General features: G+C 46.7%; 1 protein-coding gene across 1 annotated transcript in view; it reads left to right on the forward strand.

The window, feature by feature from the left end:
- Window positions 1–19,783, forward strand: part of LOC130866751 (protein THEMIS3-like) — a 39,581-nt gene extending 19,798 nt beyond the window's left edge. Inside the window, exons 3-4 of the mRNA XM_057758329.1 lie at window positions 13,251–13,724; window positions 18,762–19,783. Coding sequence (XP_057614312.1) covers window positions 13,251–13,724; window positions 18,762–19,783 — 1,496 coding nt within the window. The remainder of the gene's footprint in view (window positions 1–13,250; window positions 13,725–18,761) is intronic.
- The last annotated feature ends 5,165 nt before the right edge of the window (window positions 19,784–24,948 follow it).

Genomic DNA, 24,948 nt, shown 5'->3' on the forward strand with positions numbered 1-24,948 from the left:
TCTTGAATGCAATATTTATGGGCCTCCCTCTTGCCTGGCATTATCTTCTTTTCAGGAAGACATGGCCAGCACTGTCTGAGAACACACTCTCTGGCCTTTAGATTTGATATGCTCCGACTTGAGTGACAGCTGGGTTTGTTAATTGTGACTGCTGCGGACCTGAGAGAAAAAATCTAATAAAGAGATTTATCGATCCACTTACAAAGGAGAGGCCTGGTAACTCCTTGAGACACCAAATGAGCTTGAGGCCTCTGGCAGAGAAGAAGAAGAACAATCTGAGATACACGATAACTCTGCCGCTTGGTTGGATGGGCACTGAACTTCTAATTAACTTGGTAGACATTCAGGATTTGGTATATACATAGAAACAAAATCCGCCACACTTGTTAGGGGACTGGGGGTGCCAGGCTGTCTTTGGAGAGGCTGGACGTTAGGGACTTCCCTTCAGGGGGACAGATCTCAGCTCTCTTACAAGCGTTATTATACTTTCTGTTCACAAGCACCATGTACTCATTATGTAAAGTGGGAATAGGCCACGTGCCAAAAAAAGATCACCCCTATCGCTGGCGGTAGCTCACAACCGTTTCCGGGTGTTTGTTTGTTAGTTGAATGTTTCACCCCTATCGCTGGCGGTAGCTCACAACCGTTTCCAGGTGTTTGTTTGTTAGTTGAGTGTTTCTTTTAAGTGGAGCTTGATTTTGTTTCTTCAGCTCATTAGTTCCCCTTCCCCCCTCCTCCTAGATTTTGTTTTTTTCAATTGTATGCAAAAACACTTTGAGCCCCCCAAAAAAATATTAAACGGGAAGTCCCAGAAACCAGCAGTGCAGAAGTTTGAAGTTGCGTGTGGCTCCAGTGTGCTGGCCTCCTGTCCCACCCCTGCCCAGGATGTAAATCACCCTCAACCCAGCTTGTCCGTTCCACCTGGCAGCCAGTGGATTAGCTGCTCCTCAGGTTAGCTCATAAAATGCCATAGTCTCACGCTGATGAGTTCTAACTGGCTTTTTTTTTTTAATTTAATAGTCGCAGAGCACAAGAGTAGCTTTAGCGAGCCAATGAGAAGGTACAAAATGCTTCTTCTAAATAAAAAGTGAAAATATGTCAAGAGAGACACCTTATCCATGAAAGTTTTCTCAGAGTATATTGCCATAACCATTTGATATTGTTACTCGTCATTTCTGTTATTTGGGACTAGAATGTCCCATAAACACTTGGTGAAGGTTTGGTCCCAGCCCTTAGCACTATTAAGAGGTAGAACCTGGTAGAAGAGTTGGGTTACTGGGGGGTTCTGATGGGGGATGTTGAAACTCTAGCCCCTCTTTTTCCTCTGTCTTTGCTTCCTGGGAGGTGTGAGGTAAACATGTTTCTCCACCATGAGTCCCCACCATGCCATGCTGTCTTCCTACGGGGCCAAAACCACAGGCTAAAACCCCAACAAATGAATCTGATGTTCTTTGTATAAGCCGGTTAACTTTTGTATCTTGATTGAGTAGTGCAAAGCTGATTGACACTTCATGGTTTCAGGTCTCTGCTGCCAAGCCTAAAATAAATCCACCATGGGCAAAAGGGAGTGCTATAATAGGTCAAATATGGGTCAAATATAGGTTCACCAAAATCTTTGTAAATATCATTTTAATGCCACACCTTTTGAACATAGGCAAAAATATGCTCAAGCGTATATATATATATATATATATATATATATATATATATATATATATATATTTTAAAATCATCCCCGAAAGAGAAGGGTAAATTAGGACTGTCATCTTTCTTGCCGTTATCAATAACATTGTAATACCAGCCTCTACAAACATCTGCCTCAGTGTCAAATTGTTGCCTTGGGTCGCAGAGGTAAAACAGCTGGACCGAAGGCGCCGACAGGCCTCTGTCTTCTGCTTGCTTTCCACGAGGAAGGACCATCAACACTTCCACGTGTGAGGTTGAGGAAGCTCCTGAGTTCTCAGGCTAAGTCGCAGTCCACCTGAGCTCAGTGAGTAAGCCAATCCCCCCGGCCGGGCTCCTGTTGAACGTGGTATTCCAAGCTTGAATCTCTAAACTTCCTCTGACATTTGCCTGTGAAGCCCTAATGAAATAAGTACGGGGACAGTCTTCCTCTGTCCGCGTCCTTTTCCATGGGCAGGCCGGGAGACCCTCTTCCTCTCAAGCCCACGCCCAGAGATATCCTTCCACACTTCTCTGTACTGAGCTTTGCAGAAGTCTCTGGAGTCCTGAAGATTAGCAAAACAAGCAGGAATTTCTTTCTTTTAGTGCTGGGTTGGAACCTCAGCCTCACATGCCAGGCAAGCAAGCTTCTCCCCTGCACCTCACCTCCATTCCCGCTCTTTACCACACCGTATCTTCTCTCTGGCCGTCTGACTTCTCCCCAGCCTTTGGCTGTGGCCTGTCAGGTACCGGATAATCCTGCGTCTGGCTCCGCAGGACCTGATTCATTTCTCTAGAATAAAATGGAATGCTGTTTTATCTTGAAATGTGAGTGCTTGGAGCTGGCCAGATAGCACCATGGTCAAGAGCACCAGCTGTTCATCCGGAGAACCCAGGTTCTGTTCTCAGCTCCCACATGGTGGCTCACAGGTGCCTGGAATTCTAGTTCCAGGGGATCCAACGCCCTCTTCTGGCCTTCATGGTCATTGCACTCATGCAGTGAACAGAGATATATGTAGGCAAAATGCTCACACACATTAAAAAACATTTTTCAAAAAGATTTGAGAACTCTAAGGAAGGGTACTCACTAAATAGTTATGAATTATAATTATATTTATATGAACTAACACAACGGCTTCCTTGCTTCCCCCTTCCCCTTTCTCCCACTCTTCCTGTTTTCTTCTTTCCCTTTTCATGTAATTTCATACACACATACACATGCATACACATATATGCATACACAGATACAAATATACACATGTATATATACATATACACATACATACACACATATATAGACACACATATACATACGCATAATATAACACAAACACACAGGCATGCGTGTGCACACACATACACACATATACATATGTATACGTATCTACATTCACATATATACACATATGCACACACATAAATATGCACATGCATACATATGCACACATATAAGCACATATACATACAGACACACATGTGCATACATGCACACACATACAGAAACACACCCACGCATATGCGCACACACACACACACACACAGACTTCTTTCTCCACCCCAGTTCTAAGTCCTCCAAAGCAGCCGCTTTGTTAGCTCTTTCTTCTACTTTGTCTCCATTTTCCTAAGTAAAATGCAGTCTTTGGCTTCCACTGGAGTTTGAACCGCCTGTGACTACTAAAATCTACAGGTTCCCAAGTAAGTCTTCAGCCACAATGCCCAGGATTCACATGTGTGTACATTAAATCAGCTCTAGGTGGCTCACACTGACTGATACAGCAAATATTGTGAGGATTGTTGTGCTGTATTGTATAGGGAATAATAAGAAATAAAAGCTGCGTGTGGCCAATACAGATGCAATGTTTTCCCAGGTATTTTCAGTCCTCAGCCATAGATGTGCACTTGCAGGTGTGGAGGGCCACCCGCACTGGCATGCTTGATTTCTGTCTCACGTTTAGATAGTTTCTGTTTCAGAAGGCAGAAATATAAACCTCTACCTTTCTACCTTTCTACCCTCATCTACATAAACACACACAGGATTTACATAGTTATCAATAAATATTCACAGCTGAGTCATAGAGTATAATAGTTACATTACTCTTTTGTAACTTTTTTTTTTTTTTTGAGGAAAGGTCTTACTATGTGTGCCAAGCTAGCCTAGAACTCATCGTATAGCCCAGGTTGGCCTTGAACTCATGATCTTCTTGTTTTGTCCTCTGGAGTGCTTGTATTATAGGTGTATACCACCATGCCAGGCTGGCATAGCTCTTTTGCTATAGTTTTTTTTTTTTTTAAATCAGTTGCTAACTTACCCTCAAATCTTTGCCATTCCTATTCCCCAGTCTGTTCAAATGCCACAGGCTGGCCTCTTTCATCCTTCCTCCTTGGGCCTTCTCCTAACTCAGCCCTCTGTACCCTTGGCCTCTTCCCTGGCAGCCTCCTCGCCTGCCTGCATTTCTCTCCCTAGGCGGATTCCTCGATTCTCCTCATGGTCCACCCGCTAACTTGGGGAGGAGACACCTCTTAGTAGCTTTCTTAGAGAGAGTGCATGGAAAACAAAATCTGGGCCCTGTGCCCGTAAAATGCCCTTGCCAGATACACCACTGAGAGCCCACCCTCGCCACACCACCCACCCCTCGTCACTCCCAAAGTGCCTGTCTCCAGATACCACTACAGATGAATGGGGGGGTAAGTTTCCCACCCCTGAAATTGGGGGGCACATATTGAAACCGCAGCAGCCACCTGTGCAGATTTTTGGTGAAGGGCTGGAGAGAGCCAAGGGTGAAGAGAGACTGCCCCAGCTTCTGACTTTAGAGCTGGGGGGGGGGGGGTGCCGTGTTTATTCCCAAAGGAAGGAGAAAGAACTGGTTGTGGGGAAGGTCAAAGATGTCGGTTTGCAGTTTTCAGAAGAACATACCTGAAGATGGGGGAAGATGCCGAGTGCAACCATTGAAACTCAGATGCCACATTTGTGAGACAGATTGAGTAAAATAATCTCAGTGCAACACACACACACACACACACACCATGCACAGCCACTCCCCCGCCTGGGCTAGGCAGTGTCTCTACGGACTCTCAGAGGACAGATCTGGAAGAAACAGAGTCAAGGGAACTCGGGCAATCCCCCGAGGAGAAAGTGTGAGAAGGTGGCTTCAGCCTGCCTGCGCCTTGAAGGACATGGGTTAACTACTGAATTGCGTGTCTATGGAGAAAAGAAAGCCCCTGACCATTTGCTTCTGTGGGCACTTTTTTTGGGGGGGAGGGGGGTTGATTTTTATGTTTTGTTTTGTTTCGGTTTTTTGTTTTGTTTTATTGGTTTTTCGAGACCGGGTTTCCTGTGTGTAGACCTGCCTGGCGATCGTGGACCTGCCTGGCGATCGTGAAACTTGCTCTGTAGACCAGGCTGTCCTGGAACTCGCCTCCCTCCTGACGGTGGGTCTGCACCACGCCCGGCTGACTCAAGCTTGCCCCCTAGTGGTGGAGTGTGTCCTACGGGAACAAAGACTGCGGGTCTTGATAAAAGCCCATCTGAAGGCAACCATGAAATTCCTTCCGGCCCACAGTCACATGTAGAGAGTGACTGAAAAACCAAAGGAGAGTCTTCTAAAAGGCAGCTCCTATTACCTGCTACATGTAAGTGGGTGGTTTCTACGGGGAGGCTGGATTTGGCCAGTGAGAGCAGGTGTGGGAGTGGAGGGTGGGGCGGGTGAGATGTGTTTGCGCAAGCGCATCTGTGTATCGAGCCCTCACACTGTGGAGCAAGAGCGTTGGCTCAGGAGCTAAGAACACACACTGCTCTTGCAGAGGACCTGAACCAGCATTCTGGGCGGTTCACAACCACCTGTGTGTGACTCCAGAGCAGGGGATCAGGACCCCACTTCTGGCCTAGGTAGACTTGCATTCAAGTGCACAAACCCACACACATACACATAATGGGAAATCTTCTAAATTTCTTTTGGAAAAAAACATTGGCACGCCACACTGAACCCCACTAATAACATAGTTAGTACATGCAAACAATTTAAAACTCAGTTGGACACGGTGGCCCATGCCTTTAAGTCGCAGGAGGCAGAGGCATGAGGATTTCTGTGATTTTGAAGCCAGCCAGGTCTGTATAGTGAGACTGTCTTGAAAATAAAATATAAGGAATTTAGAAGTCCACTGGAAACTAATGGTAACCAGTTGACAGGTAATTCTTTCATGTGACATCTGTCATGTGACATGTTCTTGAAACATACTGAAACAGTCAGTAATGTAACTGTGTGGGGAGAGTTAAAAAGGAGTCCTCTCTCTCTGCAATTCTCCAATTCTCTGGGAGGCGCCAAACATGAGGTCCCAGGTTTGCCCACGAGTATTTACAGTGCACTATGGTTCAGAGCAGTGAACCCAAACAACAGGGAGTGCCGGCCAAATTATGTCATTCGTACAAGAAGCAATTTGCTGTCACCTTTTATTATAAGATTGGGTGAGTTCCCCCAACTAATTTCTTTTTCTCATCAAGATAAGTAAGTTTTCTGCCCCACTGGGTATCAGGCTAATTTCCAGCTTCTCTGTGTATTAAAAATGAATTTAGAAACTACAATCAGATTAAAAAGGGGGACGGGGTGCTTACTCAAACAATTTTGCCTTAAACAATTTAATTTTCAAAACTGCAGCGTAAACAAAAAGCGCACGAGACGGTTTTAATTTTCAAATTACATGGTTCTAAAAAAACACCGCCCGGGAAGTTGGAGGCCAGGAAAAGTCCTCGACTGTGAATCCTAGCTAATCGTGTGGGATTATATATGATGAAGTCTTGCTACTGAGGTGCCTTTTAGAGACTGTACTAAGTTGTGCCTCAGTGCCACCTAGACACAGCCTCAACTGAGTATTAATTACAGTATGATTTTCTCGCAAACGAGGAAGCCGTCGGCTTGGTTGCGCGGTATTGCTAGAGCATTGCGCTCATTTAGCGTAAGACAGACTACGAGAAAATATAAAAACGGGTGAACATGCTGTGGCTGGCTTTGTTCATTAGGGGAAGGGATCTGCTATGCGCTTATTATAAAGCAAATGGAGCCACACCAAAGAACGAAGACCACAGGTGGGTTGTGTTGGCTGGAGATAGCGTGGTTGGCACGTGATGCTCACACAGTCTTTTCCTCTGTTCGTTCCTGTGCCCTCGATGTCACCTGCAAACTCAGCCCCCATCACTAGTACGGCTGAAATCGTTCCCTCTGGATATATCCTTGGCAGCTTCTTTTGCCATCTAATAGCTTGTTCCTGATCATTAAAGTCTGCATAATTTTCCGAGCTAGAGCCACGCCCATACTCGCTAAACTACCTCCGATACCTGAGCCAAGTGCTTATTTTTGAGCTACAAAAGAGGGTGCCGGGGACAATGTGTGTGCCTGGCTTCATCGCTAATGACTTCCTAAGGATACATTTCCAAACACAGACCGGATGTGTCAGGAAATAGTGCACACGTCTGAATTTTTCCCTTTACTCATAAAGCAATTTTAGCTAAAATGAAGCAAAGCGCAGCCGAACTGAGTGGTGGATGCAGAAATTCCCCTGCACCCCTGCCCTCGCATGCATGGGACGTTCCCTTAGTAACCCTAGCTGGACACACTGCAGTGACACATCCTCTCTGGCCACAGTCTGATGTGGGAGTCCCCTCTGCGTGCGTGATTACCATTAATGAATAAAGAAACTGCCTTGGCCTGTTGATAGGGCAGAACTTAGGTAGGCAGGGAGGACTGAACTGAATGCTGGGAGAAAGAAGGGCAGAGTCAGAGAGATGCCATGGAGCTGCCAGAGTCAGACATGCCGAATCTTTGCCGGTAAGCCACTGCCATATGGTGGTATACAGATTAATAGAAATGGGTCAGATTAATATAAGAGTTAGCCAATAAGAAGCTAGAGCTAACGAGCCAAGCAGTGTTTTAATTAATATAGATTCTGAGTGGTTATTTTGGTTCTGGGTGTCCAGGACAAACAAATGAGCCCTCCTCCACCAACAGTCTACCTTCCCTGGGCATCATAGTTGGTGGTGCTATCCATTCTGACAATGGACAAACACATAATGTGTGTCCACCTTTGCAGACCACTGCCCTAAAGCTACCATGCTTTGACACAGTTTTAAGGTGAGTCAAATTTGTACTTGACCAGTGCATGACATTTTCTGCGTCTCTGAAGGGTGAGATTTTAAACACTAAGAATTATAAGAAAGAAATCCTTGCATACCCAGTGGCTGAATGATGACATTTCACTTTTGACTTTTTTTTAAGTGCATTCTGGCGAGGCATAGAGTTTTATATCTGTTCCCGCCTTCTGTCTACTCACCTGCTTTATTTACAGTCCTGGTGTTTAAAGGCGATAGTTCAAACTGATTGTCCTCTTCCCGCAGCCTCTCTCAAATTATGGAGGTATGCCAACCACGCTAGGCTGCCTTTGCCTGCTTTAAAATGGAGTATTTCTACTCTTCGATTTGTAAGAATTGTTTATATTATCCATTTTGATATAAGTTACAGATATTTTTCCTAGCTTGGAGAGGGTCCTTTATCTCCTTGTATTTAATGGTAGCGTTTGGCTGCTTTTAACAACGAGATGTTTCAATTCTTACAGATTCAACTCCATGGGAAATTAATTAGTTCTGAATATTTGAAGCCAGGTTGGTTTTTTAAGTGGCAACTTTGAAAGGTAATTGAGATAAACAACACATATAGATCTGCATTCCTTCACAATGAAAGAAGCACAGACATGAAATAACAACATACCATTTGAAATGCACCCAAGTGTAAAAGCCTTATCAGTTTGACTTATTGATCAAAATGTTTGAATATAAATACTCTGCCACAGTGCTAGGGATAAGTAAATTCAGAACCCTCTGGGGAGAGCAGCATGTCATTGCTTATTCTTATTCAAAACACAGATGTCCTTTGACTCAGCAACTCTTCTGCCACAGCCTATATTTATACTTGTGGAAATGGACCAGGATGTACACGTGAATGGCGTGTGGCAGCAGTATGTGTAATAGAAGAAAGATAGACCGCATCGCGCATCTCGTGTGTTCATCCAGCAGACCCTAACGTCATGGCTGGTTCCTGATAAACACCATTCTAAGCACCTCACACTATGAATGACTAAATCTTCATGCTGTTAAGATACAGAGAATTCAGAGGCTGTAATTCCAACCAGCTTTTAAAAAGTAGGAAAGTTACCCACTCGCACGATTACAGTTCCAGAGTTGAGCCCAGCTGCAGTGTGGCACACTAACAGATGGCACCAGAGACACGGGTCCTTCCTTGGTGAGTTCTGCCATTTCTGGATCACTTGAACTCTCTCTCTCTCTCTCAATTGCTGGAGGCTGTCCAGAGGAGAGAAGTGGATAGAAGACAGCATTTAACAGTCTCCCCAAAACCTGAACGGCAAGCCCAACAAGCTATACCTTCCTGGGTCAGCAACCATCTCCAGTTGTGATGGCCTTAGGCTAGGTGGTACCCTCTTCTGGAGCCAGGAGGAGAGGGAATTAACTAACCAAACAGAGCTGGATGGGTTAAAATGGAAGGAGGGAAGAAATGATGTGAAAAAGACAACCTAAACATCCGCCAGGTGTAGAGCATTCAGAGAGGGTTCGTGCTGTGCAAACTTCTACACTGTTAAAAACAAGGCGTCTGTTTGCGGTGACATGGCAGAGAGTAGGAACCCCCGACACCAGGCTGGCAGAGATTAAGAGACCATAAAACCACACTAGGATGGTGACTGGCATTCAGTAGGTACTTAATAAATGTTTTCTGTTGCCTGGTGAGCTTTGCCAAGATCCTTTAAATGCTAAAGTTTAAATGTTACTAAGATTTTCTTGACTCAAGCATCCCTACTTCCTTAAAAGTATTGAAAGAGAAATGAGAGATGGGGCCCGACAGTGCCTGGGGCTGCAGCATCCCGGTTGCTTCTTCACCACGGGGAAGGGTCAGGGTGGCTCTGGGACTGAGCAGCATCTAGGAACTCCTGCGTTTGATGGAGTGGACACAGGAGCTAGTGCCGCATTTTCTGCAGGTTGCCATTTCCCCCTTGCTGAGGTGAATAACTCCTTCTGGTAACAAGGCTAGCAATGTCAAGTAAACCGCTTCCCAGGACCCAGACGGGAGCAGTTCAGAAGATAGAAGGCAAGTGCCTGCCGATTACAGTGATTTCCACTACATTTTCCTCTTTCAGTCAGTCAGCCTTTGCTGAAGGGTCTTCAGCAGGACGTAGGCAGCCAGCAGCCCTGTAGAGGAGGGAAAGGGGCATTTTACGTGCAAGTGAGGCACTGAGGGTGGGGAGGCTATGCAGCTTTGTCAGGCCGCCTCTGACTAGGATGCTCCCCTGGGCCTGGTTTCTTCTGAGAAGCGTTTCCAGGATTGCTAGAATAGGCCCTTGTTGTTTGTGTTGTCTTTCAGCTTTACAGAGTTTATTTTGCATACAATATGGTTCGCTCATTTCCACTGTAGAACCCAACTCCCTGATTGTTGACGGAAGTTTCGGTCCCACCGATCCTGCAGCTGTTCAGTCCCAAAGAAATGCACAGAGGTCTACATTAGTTATAAACTGATTGGCCCAGTAGCTCAGGCTTCTTATTAATTAAGATTTACTGGCCATCCGTCTCTTCTGGAGAACTGTGTGGTTGACCTTCTTGACTCTTCTTTAATCGGGTAGTTGCACTGCTGCTGAGTCATGGGTGTTCTTTGTAAATGATTTCACAGCATTTTCAACCCAGTCTATGGTTGAGACAGGGTCTCTCTACACAGCCCTGGCTGTCCTGGAACTCGCTATGTAGACCAGGCTGGCCTTGTGCTCACAGAGATTTGCCTGGCTCTGCCTCCAGAGTGCTGGGACTAAAGAAGTGTGTCCCTAGGCCCAGCCTGTCTCTTCACTTTCTTGATAGAGAGCTTTGATATAGAAAACATTTTAATATTTTTGAAGAACAATTTATTAGCCCTTTTTCTGTCACTGTTGCCTGAGTAGTTGGTGAGAAAAGCATTGCTCTTTTGAAAAAAATAAATAAATAAACAAAAAAACAGAGAAGTGTGGTGTTGCACACCTTTAGTCCCAGTAGCAGGGAGGCAGAGGCAGAAAAATCTCTGTGAGTTTAAGGCCAGCCTGGTCTGTGAAGTGAGTTCCAGAACAGCCAGGGCTACGTAGGGAGACTCTGTCTCATGAATAAATAAATAAAGCCAGAGAAAAATAGCCAATTTATGAAAATCAAAAAAACAAAGCTACCTGATTCCATAATGGGAACCAAAACCCTTTCTCTGTGATTAGCTTCTCTAAATACTCAGTTGTTTCCACCACGTCTCTTGGTACAGGTTAAATGTCAGTTGCTGCTACTGAGTGTTTGAGACGCAGCCAGCATGTCAGACAGACTGAGGTTCAAGCACTTGCCTGTTCCAGAGCTCAGTGTCCTGAGATCTGAGAGGCATGTTTATCAGAGAAATCTTTTCGGTTTCAAGTGACAGGAAAGCAATTTAAAGCAGCTTAGCTAGAAAAGGGAAATTACTGGTTCATGTGGCCACCACACTGAGGCGAGGAACCGTGGCTTTGACTAGAGGCAGATCTCTTCTTTCCTACTAGTTTTCCTCTCTGCTGTGACCCGGATGCTCATTTCCCCACCCCCACTGGATATGCCAAAATCCCAGCCCTCGCCGTAATGGGAGGCGGTGCCTTTAAGAGGTGTTTAGCCGCAGTCCTGATGATGGTTATTTGTTTCCTTATAAAAGAGGCTGAGAGAGCACCCTCACCTTCCATGTGACGTTATCAGAGAAGACAAGCACCTGTGAACCAGAAAGCAGCCTCTCCTTAGTCTTTCCGTTGGCACCTTGATTTAAGACTTCTCAGCCCTTGGCACTGGAAATAGCGTCTTGTGTAGTGTGTTTATAAACCACCCAGTTTCTAACAGTGTGGACAGTAAATGTCCTCCCCGTCTCTCATTCTTTAAGTATCCTGGCTTTGGTTTAGACTTCCCTTTACCAGTTGGCCCCATTCCTGTGTATTGTGTGTAACTTCCTTTGTGTGCAGGGCTGGTGAGGGGCGGGGTGCTCATGAGCGCTTGTTGCATAACATCTCACTGTATTGTCCAAGTCCCAGTGATTGCTGATAAGGTCTCTTTGGATCACATGCCCACCTATGAATCAGTCTCAATGGCCAGGGAGATGGACCACTCTTGACTGATGGGTCATTAGCTTAGGGGACTGCTTGTGTGCAGTAAATCCACATAGACACACAGAACATGCCCTAAACACTGTGAACACACAATTGAACATGTACATGCCTGGTTTCCTTTGGTGATAACAGTCTCTGTTAAATTTGGTAGGATGTTTCTCATTTGATAAGGAATTATTTTAGATATAAATGAAAACATTATACTCTTGTAAGATAAAGACTTTTTGACTCATGGAAATTTCCAATAGAAAAAAAAATTTTGACAGGATTTTGACATTGGGGGTGGTAACTTTATGAACAGAAAGAAGGTTTATGTGTGCAAACAGTGGGACAAGAATAAAGACCAGCACACAAAAATAATAAAATAAGAGTGCTCATGATTAATCTTTCAGAAAGCAACAAGATAAAAAAAATGGTAATGAACGTGGCTTTAAGAAGGGAAGCCCAGCCGGGCGGTGGTGGCGCACGCCTTTAATCCCAGCACTTGGGAGGCAGAGGCAGGTGAATCTCTGTGAGTTCGAGACCAGCCTGGTCTACAAGAGCTAGTTCCAGGACAGGCTCCAAAACCACAGAGAAACCCTGTCTCGAAAAACCGAAAAAAAAAAAAAAAAAAAAAAAAGAAGGGAAGCCCAGGCTAGTATAATACCGCATGCCTTTGAAACCCTCACTTGGGAGGCAAAGGCAGGCAGATTTCCATAGGTTTGAGGCCAGCCCGGGCTACACAATGAGACTCACTCAGAGAGAGAAGAGGGGTCTTAATCCCCGTCATGCGGCAGACGATCACATAATCGGCAATGCTAGCATTCCTCCCTATCTCTTCCAAGGCCGCCACCAGTGCAGTCTTCAGACAGGACAGGAACAGAGAGGTTCTGGGTTCCAAAACTGTGAGCCCAGAAAGGCTAATCGTCTCATTGATGTAAGCTAAACAGAAATACGAAGCCCGGAAAGGAAGGTCTGACTGTTGGGTGAGAGGTGTCCGTGTTTGGGAATGACTGCCAGGTGTGTCTGTATTTAGGGCTGTGATGGGAGAGTGACAGGACACGGGGCAGGGAACAAAGAGCTAGGAACAGGTGTGGTCTGAATGACAAGAAGATACCAGGGAATTCCCAGCACAGGAATGGCAGCTAGAAATTTTGTGGTGGTCTTTGGGAAAGGGAGAGACGGGAGGCACAGCGACCTTCTCGACGGGGAAAGGCACTTGGTTCTGATGTTCTACGGAAGATGTAGGATGGAGAAGATCCGGTTTTGAGGGAGGTCTCCTGTGCCCTTAAAACCCAGTAGGGTAGAGAACTGTAACAAACAATGGTGATAGCCATCACTATACTTCCAAATGGTGCAGGGTTGGAGGCACGGTCCCCCTAGTCCTATGCATGCTAGACCCTGCACATTCTTTTCTGTTATCTTCTCTACAGGACATTTCCAACTGATTGCAGATCCAGCTTCGTTTGAAACCGTGGCTGACTTAGTCCGTTCTGTCCGACTGCCCCAGAGTCCCGAGACTCACAGAAGTCCTCCCTGTTTCCAGAACTTAGTTCCCATCTCCATAGATGATTGGCCCCTGATGCTTAAGAAAAGAGAAATGCTGTCCTTAATCGGCCTCGAGGAGAGTCATGGGAGGAAGCTGCTCCGTTGTGAGGTGAGGAAGACGGACCCTCCCCTGAGGTTGCTCCTGCCCATGAACTGCAGGGGTCACTTCCAGGAGTGCCAGGATGACCAGTTCTACTCCATTGACACCGTTGTGAGGTGGAAGCTGCTTGCAGGGAGGAAACGCAAGGTTCGGATGGAGGCAGGATACCCTCTGAGGTTTCTTAACCCCCTGGTTCCGGCGCACTTTAGTGGTCATCTAGTTCTGCACCCCTACTTCTCAGTGAAGGCATATCTGCCAGGTAAGTGGGGGGAAACAGTCTGGTTCTGTTGCGAGAACAAGAAACCTTGAGGCTGAGGTAATTATAAAGAAACGAGCCTTTATAGCTCCTAACCTTGGAGACTGAAAGCCAAATCGCATGGCGCCAACTTTGGCAGGGACTTTGTGGCAGGTGGCACCATGGCAGAGCTTTTGCAAGAGAGAAAGACCACGTGCGGAGAAAAGAAGCCGCAGCAAGGAGGCAGTATAGCCGTTCTATAACTTGCCGGGTGCTACTAGAACTAACTCCATCCCGCTGTGTCTAATATCACCTCTCCAGGGACCAGGTTTCCGGAATAAACACTCTGGCAGGACAGGCTCAGATCATACTCAAACACCCATGCCTCGGGCAACAAAAGCGTGGATGCTGCCCCCCTACAGGCATAGAAGGGCATTTGCTTCAAGGACTTGGGCTGAACAGCAGTGGCTGTAGACTGTGCAGGTAACTTGCCAAGGTCCAAAGATTTGTAAATCAATGGGTTGGGGAACCCCAGGAATAGACGCAAAGATTCCATTTTCAGAAAGTGGTCATGTCTTACCTCGCTGGCTTCACGTCTTGATTTATGGAAAACTATTAGATGCTGGAGACACCCCCCACCAGGTGATTTATCCTATTAGGTACACATCCACTGCATCCCATCGCCCATTATTATATCCTTATCATCATATACATTTAAACACACTCCTGCAGTAAACCTAAGATGCTCTAATTTGATTCCCTTAATAAATATCCATACCATGTCGACAGTCAGATGGACCGTAAGCAGATAAAAAAAAAAAGAGTCTCTCCTTTGCGTGGATTTATCATTGATATATTTCCTTATATGTCATCATAAAAGCTAGTTCCTCACCACCCATTAATTTTATGGTTTTGTTTATAGTCCACGGGAAAGCCAGACTCTAGTGCACTTTTCTTTCTTCTCTTAGACTGCACCGCATTATGGTCCTTTGCAGAAAGAAACGCCGCATTACGTTCAGTGTGAATTTACAACAGCCTTCAGATTCTGCCTGCTGGAAGATCCCTTTCAGTAGGCAAGGCTTGTAAAAGACTAATTTCACTCCATGGTGGGACTCGAGGAGGCGTGGTTTCCTTTGTTTGTTGGGTTTCCGACAGACGGTTTGCTTTGACTTGTCTAGCTTCAGCTTTGCTTATCGGTAGTACGTAGACTGACCGTGGCACGTTCCCCCAGCCCTCTCCATGACATCTCCATAGTTCATGTCTTTTATCCTCCATCTGCTCAGTCTTTTGAGCAATGACAAGAGCTGTGAGTATCACAGGAGCGGTTGGTCTAGCCGTCCCCAAGGGGACCTTGGGGGTAAGGACTGGGTCTCTCACCCATGTACAGTTGTGCGGCTGAATCAGCTCACCTCCAATCCAGCCTTCTTCCTAACCCGTTCTTGCTGAGCCGTTCCTTGCTTTGCCTCGCTCTGGTTTCTGAAGCTCACAGCATACAGCTTCTACCAAGGTGAATGGATTGTGTTTATTGCTAAAACTATGAGGTAGGGTTGAGGCTGTGGTTTGGTGGCAGATCATGTGCTTAGCATGTAGGACGCCCCGGGTCCCATCCTAGCGGTGGCTCAGGGTAAGAGCACTGCGTTAAATTCCCAGCACGCAGGGCGGTTCACAATGGTGTGTAACTCCGGTTCCGAGAGACCCGACGCCCTCTTCTGGCTACTGTGGGCATTGCACGCATGTGAGGCACCGATACAAATGCACCCATATGCATAAAATTTTGTTTAAATTATTTTAAATAAAAATAAATAAAGTGGAACTGGTTTTTGACGAGACAAAGAAATTGAAATACCCTTAAAAATTAAGTGTACTGATATTTAATTTATATTTTAATAAATAAAGCTTGCCTGAAGTTCAGAGAGTAAAACAGTCACAGTAGCCAGCCGTATAGACCAGGCTTCAATAACTCACGCCTTTATAGAAACTGGGTGATGCATGCCTTTAATCCCAGTGGTGCACGCCTTTAATCCCAGCCCTAGAGAGGATTCTAAAACGGGAGGAGTCAGCTCTCAGACACAGTGTCAGGCTGAGATTCCTGGAGGCAGAATCGCCATTTTGGACTGAGGTCAAGGTAAGAGCCAGTGGCTGGCTGCTTTGCTTTTCTGATCTTCAGGTTGAACCCCAATTTCTGTCCCTGAGTTTATATTAATCTTGTTTCATTTAAGTGTGACTCTATCCAGTGAAAACATGTTCCTGTCAGTCTGGCTGCTTGGGAGACTTAGACACCAGGGTCATTTGAGCCCAGGAGTTTGGGGATAGCCTGGGAAACAGTAAGATTCTACCTCACAAAAGTTTCTTTGTAGAGCTGGAGACATGACTTCGCAGTTAAAAGTACTCGTTGCTCTTCCAGAGGACCCAGGTTTGATTCCCAGCAACCATGTAGCAGCTCACAACCACTGCAACTCCAGTTACCGGGGTCCAATATCCCTTACTGGCCTCTGCAGGCACTAGACATATGTGTGCTGTACAGACATATGTGCAGACAAAGCAACATACATATAAAATAAATAAATCTTTTTAAATATATATTTTTTTAATTTTTAATAAAATTTTGGTTAATGTCACTGACAGATAAAATGTACAAAGCATTTGAACAAGCCCTTAAGTCCTGGGCTATCGGCATCATCCACTGAGATATCTAGATGACAATGACTGTGGACCAGGGCTATGGCCTAAAACACTTAACTGTGGAGTGAGTCCCAGAAGGACTAAGTTTGTCAAAGATTAAGGCCAGGTTCCTATAACAGCTTCTGAAATTGACCTAACTTGGTATTACCAGCTGATAGAGATCCCTAAACAGCCTTTGGCACAGGTTTCTGCCTAGAGTTCTCAGCACCAGAGTGAGGCCAGGGCTATCTTCTTCACTGGGCAAGAGAGGATGACAAGAGCCTTGTGACACAGGTTGTAACTGTGGCCAAGGGTGCTGCATACATCAGCTGATGTGAGCTAGACTTACCAAATAGTGAGGCCGAGAGAGATGGGTCACCGGTTCCCAGAACTGGCTACTCTTCCAGAGAAACTGAGTTTTGCTCCCAGCCCTTGTTTCAAGCCACTCGCCTGTAGCTTCAAATCCAAGGATGCGAAGCCTGGCTTCTGTGGGACCACAGACAGATATGACATATATTCACATAATATGCACACATGCATATAAATATAAATAAGTCTTTTTTAAAACCAAAGTGATTATATTAGGAATTAACTGAGAAATTGAAACCACGTTCACTTGCTTTAGAATAACAACAATAAACCTATTTTATCTTCAAGAACTATTATTGACAGGCCAGCAAGCTAGCTCAGAGGTTATAAAAAGGATACACATAGTTAAACCTTCTGGTCATTTTCACATTTTAATGCTTAAGGGAAACCTGAGAGGGGAGGGCTGAGAGGGGAGGGCTGAGAGGGGAGGGCTGAGAGGGGAAGGTTGAGAGGGGAGGGCTGAGGGGGGAGGGCTGAAAGGGGAGGGCTGAGAAGGGAGGGCTGAGAGGGGAGGGCTGAGAGGGGAGGGCTGAGAGGCAGCTGCTTGCTCCTTGCACTGTGTAAATATTCTATCCCTTCAGAGCTTGATCAAAACCATCGTCCACTTGGACTTTCTGAAGTTTAAAACGCTACCCAGAGATCCTCCTAAAGCCACTGCCTTAGTAGTCGTGGGTTACTGTTTTCATCCTTAAAGATCATTTAAGCAGCCGGGCAGTGGTGGTGCACGCCTTTAATCCCAGCACTCAGGAGGCAGAGGCAGGCGGATCTCTGTGAGTTCAAGTCCAGCCTGGTCTACAAGAGCTAGTTCCAGGACAGGCTCCAAAACCACAGAGAAACCCTGTCTCGAAAAACCAAAAAAAAAAAAAAAAAAAGGATCATTTAAGCTAGGGGAGTGAAAAGATGGCTCAGCAGTTAAGAGTACTTGCTGCTCTTGCCGAAGACCTGGGTTTGGTACCCAGCACCCACACGATGGCACACGACTGTCTGTAACTCTAGTCCCGGAGGTTTCAATGCCCTCTACTTGCCTCCACACATGGGGCACACTCATACATGCAGCCACTCATGCACATAAACAAAAAATACTTTTTTTTTAAATTTTAAGCAAAAGAAATCTCTGCAAGCCTGTGCTCCCAGCGCTTGGGAGACTGAGGCAGGAGGATGCTGAGTTCAGGGCTATAGCCACACTCTGACAGACTCGTACTCATTCTTCTGAAATACGGTGATGTAGAAATACGTCTGTCTGTGCCTTCCTTTCTGGCTCCAAGCGGATCCCACACCCCCATCCTACTCTAGAAACCATCATTCTGTTCTAGCCCTTCAGTGCCCCTCGTCATACAGCCCAGAGGCTGGACTGACCTGTGAAGGTAGTATCAACACACATTTCTTCCATCACATAATAGTCAACCAAGAAACGGAAGTTCCCAGAGAACTCAGGAACGTTAAAGAGGACGAGGGACTCTCACCTACATTGCTGCCCAGGGCTCCAACCAGGCAGTGCTGGGTTCTGCTAACTACGCAGGGAGTGTAACTGTTTTCTGGGGCTGTCTCCCATGCTCTGTCCAGACATTTTTGTTTTCAATCTTGTATTAAGTTCTTCTTCTGTTTTGGAAGCCATGTGATTCTTCCAAGAGCTGTCATAAGTCTTATCTAAGTCTTAACCACAGACGAGAACAGTAAGAGCTCCCATTGCCGCCTGGGGTCTTGGTGAGGATTGTGGATGCGGGATGACAATGAGCTGCAACACACTCACCTGTGCTCCCGCTTTCTAGACGGTCCCTCGTGTCCTTTATGAAGAGTGTACAGTCACGATTGCATTCACTCCACAGCACCAGACACACTGACAGATCCCGCGGCAAAAGGAGGCCGGAACCATCCTGCTGATAGAGTCACGTGAACATAGCAAACCTCTTGGGTAACATGGTACAGTCAATAGGAGAGGGTTATCGGTTGTAGACACAAGAGAAAATGTACGAATCCATTAGCTGTGCTTCCTTCCGAAGCCTCATGCTGTATCCCTTTTGGCTTTCCCAGGTTCTGTCCAGATCAGCATCCCCTCCGATTTGGACATCCATATTACTGAGATTAGCCGCTTGCCTTGTAAGCCCTTTGCACTGATGACAATGAGAGAAATATACGGTATGGAAGCAAACAAATTCCCAGTGAGAATCAAAATAATGAGTGTGAGCCTGTCAGAGAGCAAGGCGGTTCCAAAGCCTTTGAAGAATGGGCAGCTCTTAACCATCCTCAGGACGGAAGAGGTGAAAAAGTTCATTGCCACGGAGATTTCCGAAGGGAAGAAAGGGAGGTGTTTTCTCATCCCATACACCTATCAGGGTCTGATACTTAGGGGGGGTCGCTATTTTAATGCTGTTTCTGATGTCGCAGCAGCCATGCAACAAGGACAGCTCCACTTCCAGTCTTCCAGGGACTACACCTCCTGCGTGGAGCCGTTTGCGTCTTTCTCAGCCAACGAGAGCTTCCTGGCTCTGAAGAAGAGTGTGGTGTCTGCGCAGATCCACAATGAGCTACACCGGGTGGAGGTTCTCAAGTGCCTGAACCTCACCACCAAAGCCCACGTCAAGCTGCCCTTGTTCGCAGAAGGAGAGTTCCGGGAGTTGTTTGAGGATGCTGGACCAGGGACCCTGCAGGAGTTGTGCCAGATCCCAAAACTGCCGTGCCACGTCAGAGTGGTGACACCAGATCCTTCCATGGCTAGAGACCCTCTGTATGGAACAGAGGAGCTGAGGGTTGAAAACATCATTGTGGAGCAATGCCTCATAGCCAAAGACGAAACTTTACCAGAGGTCTTGGATTCTGCAGAAGACATATACCAGGACTTGCCAGAAGCCACATTTGAAATCCCAATTGAGAAGTCAAGCTGTGAGGTGTTGGTGATAGAAGAACGTTTTTGGAGAGCTGATGTCGGAAAAGAGAGATGCACGACTCTCCAGACCATCCAGGAGATCACTGAGGAGGAGATGCTGACCTTTAGCAATTGCCTGATTATTCCTTGCCCACCGCCACCCCTTCCAAAGCCCAGAAGTTTGCCTTAAAACAGAAAATGTGACTATTAGACCTTGCTTTATTGACAGGATGCAACAGCATCAATCAATCCCTCAGGAATTGAGTGTTTGGGGCTCACTGGAACTGATGTGGGGGCTCAGAGGAAATCAGGGGCATCACCGCTACTTGTTATTCCCACCTCTCTCACGTTTGCCATAAGTTGTGTTAGCATTCTGTCCCTGTGATAGGGTGCCCGGATAATCAGTTCATGAGGAAAGAAGGTTCATTTGGGCCCACGGGTTCAAAGATGTTAGTCCATGATCACTTGGCCCCACTGTCCTTGGCCTGTGGCATGGTGGCACATCACAGTGGGTCAAAGGTGCCCGCTTCGTGATAAGTGAAAAGCAGAAAGGCTCCACTTCCCTTTTTTACATGCCCCCCGAAACCTAACTCCCTTCATCAAGGCTCCTCCTCTCCTTTAATAACTTACTGAAATTTACTTGATGTATATTAGTGTGAAGGTGTCAGATCCCCTGGAACTGGAGTTACAGTTGTGAGTCTCCGTGTGGGTGCTGGGAATTGAACCCGGGTTCTCTGGAAGAGAAACCAGTGCTCTTAACCGCTGAGCCATCTCTCAGCCCCAAGTTCTACCCTCTCCCAGTTGCACCATGAACCAGAGACTAAGCCTTTAACACATGAGCCTTTCTGGGACACCTGTCCAGACCATGGCAGCTGTCTGGGAGACAGGCTTTTCCCTTGGTGTGCATGGGAAGCTGGCCTCTGATGTTGTGGTATGGCCACAGTACTCTTCTTTTAAATTAAAGTGAAATTCTATCTAGTCAGCAGGACCGTGTATTTGTCATCAAGCACGATTCTCCCTACAGAACCTCGATTTGGAATCGCTGCCTCTCACTGATTCCATTGTAACAGCGCCCAACCCGGAGTACACACTCCAACAAAACTCTGTTGGACGGATGATCGAGTGTCCATTTTGGTTTGTTAGCACCTATGTCAGCCCTGAGTCAGCCTCCTTATCCCTCTGTTAGGAAGGTGCCATCACCCCCAGTTGCCCAAGGCAGACACATGGAAAACTTGCCCTTACCCGTCCAACTAATCCGTCACCATATCCTACCAATTTCTACAGTTCCTGTCAATCTCTCACCTTTCACCTTTGCCCAGTCCCATCTCAGATCCCTGCCTCGATCCACGTGCTTCCCTTGTCATTGTGATTCTCCTACCAAGTCTGTCACGGCCACCCTCATCCCGCAAGGATGACGCGACCACCGGAGCTCTTCTCACTGCAGTTTATTCTAGGACCTTTTTACAATTATATCTCTCTCTCCCTTTCTCTCTCTCATTCACTCACTCACACTCACTCTCTTCCTCTCTCTCTCTTCCTCTCTCTCTTTTCCTCTCTCCTCCTCTCTCACTCTCTCCCTCTCTCCTCGGGCAAAACCTCCCAGCCCTTAAGTAGGCATGGGCAACCAACCCCGGATTGCCAGGTGGGCACTGCCCATAGGTCCACGCATATGCAAGCAGCTGACAATCATTGTGTCATAAGTCAGGCCTAGTTGATATTAGGAGTTGATTATCACAGAGAGCACTCGCTTTCGGGATCGCGGAGGGCGGGAGCCAGCACCATCAGGTGCGACTCCACGCAGCTCTCTACACATAGCCATCAGGTGTGACTCCACACGGCTCTCTACACAAGTCCAACCACCTTCCTGTCGGTTCTCCGTTCTCAGAAGAGCGGTGTCTTTAAGACGAAGACATAAAGAGAGAAAGCCACCAAAGCCCTTGGGGTATCTCTGCTGCCTTAAGGTGAATCCCAGCTATCTGGAACACTTTCCAGGGGTGTTCATACACTGCCCTCTCCCCTCTACCCCTAGTTTGTTTCTCTGTCACTCTAAGTTCAGGATGAGGCCAGCTCAAGTTCTCCAGCCTGGCTTTGAGCTGAAGCTCACACTACAGTCTTGCCTGCACTCCTCTGCTTCCTTAAGACCAGTTTAGCCTCTGCTCTGCCTGCTTCGGAAACATCCTAGCTCAGTGGCTAAGAATGCATGGACTGCAGTTAGTTATGTATAACCAGTGATTACACCCTCCGTAGTGGCAGCTCCTCCTCTCTGGAGCCTTGTGTCCACCCTGCAAACTGGATGCTACCGACTCCCGTTGACTCAGTGTTATAGAACTGAAGGAGATGACCTAAAAGTACACAGTATAGGACTGGAGAGATGGCTCAGTGGTTAAAAGCATTGCCTGAGTTCAATTCCCGGCAACCACATGGTGGCTCACAACCATCTGTAATGAGGTCTGGGTGCCCTCTTCTGGCCTGCAGGCATACACGCAGAAAGAATATTGTATACATAATAAATAAATATATAAATAAATAAATAAATAAATATATTTTTTAAAAAGTACACAGTACAAGGCCTGTAGCACAGTGGGAAGACACTAGACAGGGGCTCCGTGAGTGTGTCCCCATCGCTTCTCTGCGGTGGCTGAAATGTGAACTGTTCCTCCATAGGCTCAGGTATTTGAACGCGTGGTCTGTCATGTGTGGCGCTGTTTGGAGATGTCATGGGGCCTTGAGGAAGTGCCTGAGGAAGTATGTCACTAGGGACCAACTTTGAGAGTTCGTAGCCTCGTCCCACCTCCAGTTGCTCTGTCTCATGCTTGCAGTATAAGACGCCATCTCTCGGCTTCTCGCTCCTGCCGACCACTCAGACAAGCTTCCCTGCCAGAATGGACTCTTCTCCCTCTGGAACCATAAACCAAAATAAACACTTTCCTTCACAAATTGCTTTTGGTCATGGCATTTTATCCTCAGCAGAAATGTAACGACTACACACACCCCGCCCCCCCTTATTCAGTGGCACAAAGCCACTGCCTACGAGAGGACAGCCTCCTTCACTGAAGTGAGATTAGAGTCAAGAGCTTGGAAACGGGAGAGAGATGGTGGATCTGGGGATACGGATCCAGGGGCCACCCTGTAGAGAGAGAGCCAGGTGCTATGCTGCCGCTATGTGATTGCTGGAACTGCCCTGCTCTAAATATCTATGCTGAACTCCTTTTGGCAGTAAGGGAAACAGAAAACCCAGTTTGTCAGTCTGGTGAGAGGGTCTAAGAACAGAATAGGAATCTGGAAGAGCTTTGGAGACAAGCAGCATACTCGGAAGGTGATCCTGGGATGTACACAAAGAAGCCAGGTAATGGGGGAAACAATACAAGGTATCTAATGAGCACATCCTGCTGGGAGCCACAAGGCCCAACTCATCAGGGGCCTCTGGTTAGGTTAGGGTCAGCAAACCACAGCAGGTAAACCAAGTTCATTGAGTTCCTGTGAGCCAAAAGGTAAGGCTGGTCACTATGGCTTTAAATGGTTGGAAGATAATCCAAGGAAGAAAAGTATTCTGTGACATGAAAGTTACTTAAAATCTTGTTTTAATAGATGCAGATAATTTTTTATTTGTAGCAGAGCCATGCCCATCTATTTGTGTATGTCCATGCTATGGCTTCTCATACCCTATAATGTAGAGATGAACGATTGTGATAGGGACTTAGTCTACCAAGTCTAAAATATTTACCATACGGCCTTTTAAAGGAAAAACTTACCAACACAGTCCTGGACCAAGCTTCAGGACTGTGCCAATCAGAGAGCAAGAACCCTTCGATTATTTCTCAAGGAAGAGGAAATTCAAGGATCTTAATCGGTCTCTCTGTCGGTCAAGCCTGCTCTTGAAATCTCTATGGCAGAGTCACGGGTTCTTACAGCTGGAAGTTGGTTGCAGATTTAGACATGGTGCCAAAGTGAGCCAGGCAGGTGGGGCACAGACAGTTCCTGCCGCAGGGAAACTTCTCCAAGTGTGTTCCCGCTGAGCAGCCATCAAGTCGCGGCACGTGAGTACGTGCAGAGGGGCAATTATGAAGAGTAGCTCCTCTGTAATAAGGCTATCCCGTTAGGAAGGATCTCCTCTGGGGAGGGGAGAGGAGGGGGGCGCAGCGCCAGGCCCTGTCTGCTGAGTGTGCTGTAGACCGGATGAGATGCAGGAACGGTGCCGGGAGCCGACTCACAGAGGCAAGGTTCGAGCAAGCAAGAAGGGGTGTGAGGAAGACAAACTGTAGAGACCCAGGGTCTGGTGAGCCGACTGTGTGCAGAACTGCCTTCCTCAAGTTTCTAACATCTGAGACACTGGAGGAAAGAGCACGAAAAGAAAATCGAATTTTCCAGTCTGCGAAACCTCATAATAAGAGGATGCCCAAATTCATGGTTGAACCGAAGTAGCATGGTCTCCCATCTTCAGGCCTGGAAGAGAATGGGAGCCGGTCTTCTCTCCCTTCTAGCAGAGAAGCAGACTTGGTCTCCTGCTTCTTGTCGCTCACATGTCTTATTCACACAGCTCCTTTACGTCATCTTGACTCCCTGTGGGGGGTTAGAGAGCAGAACTCCGTTCAACCAGAAAAATCTAATAGGACAACGACAATGAATGAAGGAGGAAAATGAAAAGTCCAAGGAGATCAAATAGAAGGGCTAATAAATGTGTTAAACGATGCTCATCTTGGCCAGAAGTGACTTTGTCCCTAGGTTTCTAGCTGGAGAGTCATAGATCAGAGCTAAGCTTTTGTGTTTGTCACACAGAAGTTTCCTGGCATTCTAAGGAAGGGGAGGGGAGGGCGCAGGAGGGCAGGAACCGGTGTTCCTTTTGATCCCCATAGAGATGGAAGGAGACTGTTTGAAGGAGGGCAATGATCTTGGCTGGGAAGGTGGCTGAGTCTATGAAGTGCTTGCAGGCTGAGTGCAAGCCCCCAGAACTATATATAATGGTCGGGAACTTTTGTTTTTATTTTTGTTCTTTATGTCTATGAGTATTTTGCCTGCATGCATGTATGTGCTCCACATGTGTTCCTGGTGTCAGAAGGATGTGTCGCATCCCCTGAAGCTAGAGTTACAGGGGATTGTGCACAGTCACGGGAGTAAGTGGGTACCGGGCATTGAACCGCAGTCCTCTGAAAGGGTTCAGGTACTCTTAACCAATGGGCCAACATTCCAGCCCTCTGATGATTGGTGGGGGGCCTTGGGGATTTGGGGAGAAGAATGTTGTTGGGTTTCGTTGGTTGGTTGGTTTTGGCTTTTGATTGACTTTTTTTGAGACAGAGTTTCTCTATGTAGCCCTGGATGGCTGTCCTGGAACCTGCTTCGTAGACCAGGCTGGCCTCA

This window comes from Chionomys nivalis, chromosome 26, assembly GCF_950005125.1.
Source record: "Chionomys nivalis chromosome 26, mChiNiv1.1, whole genome shotgun sequence".
Lineage (NCBI taxonomy): Eukaryota > Metazoa > Chordata > Mammalia > Rodentia > Cricetidae > Chionomys > Chionomys nivalis.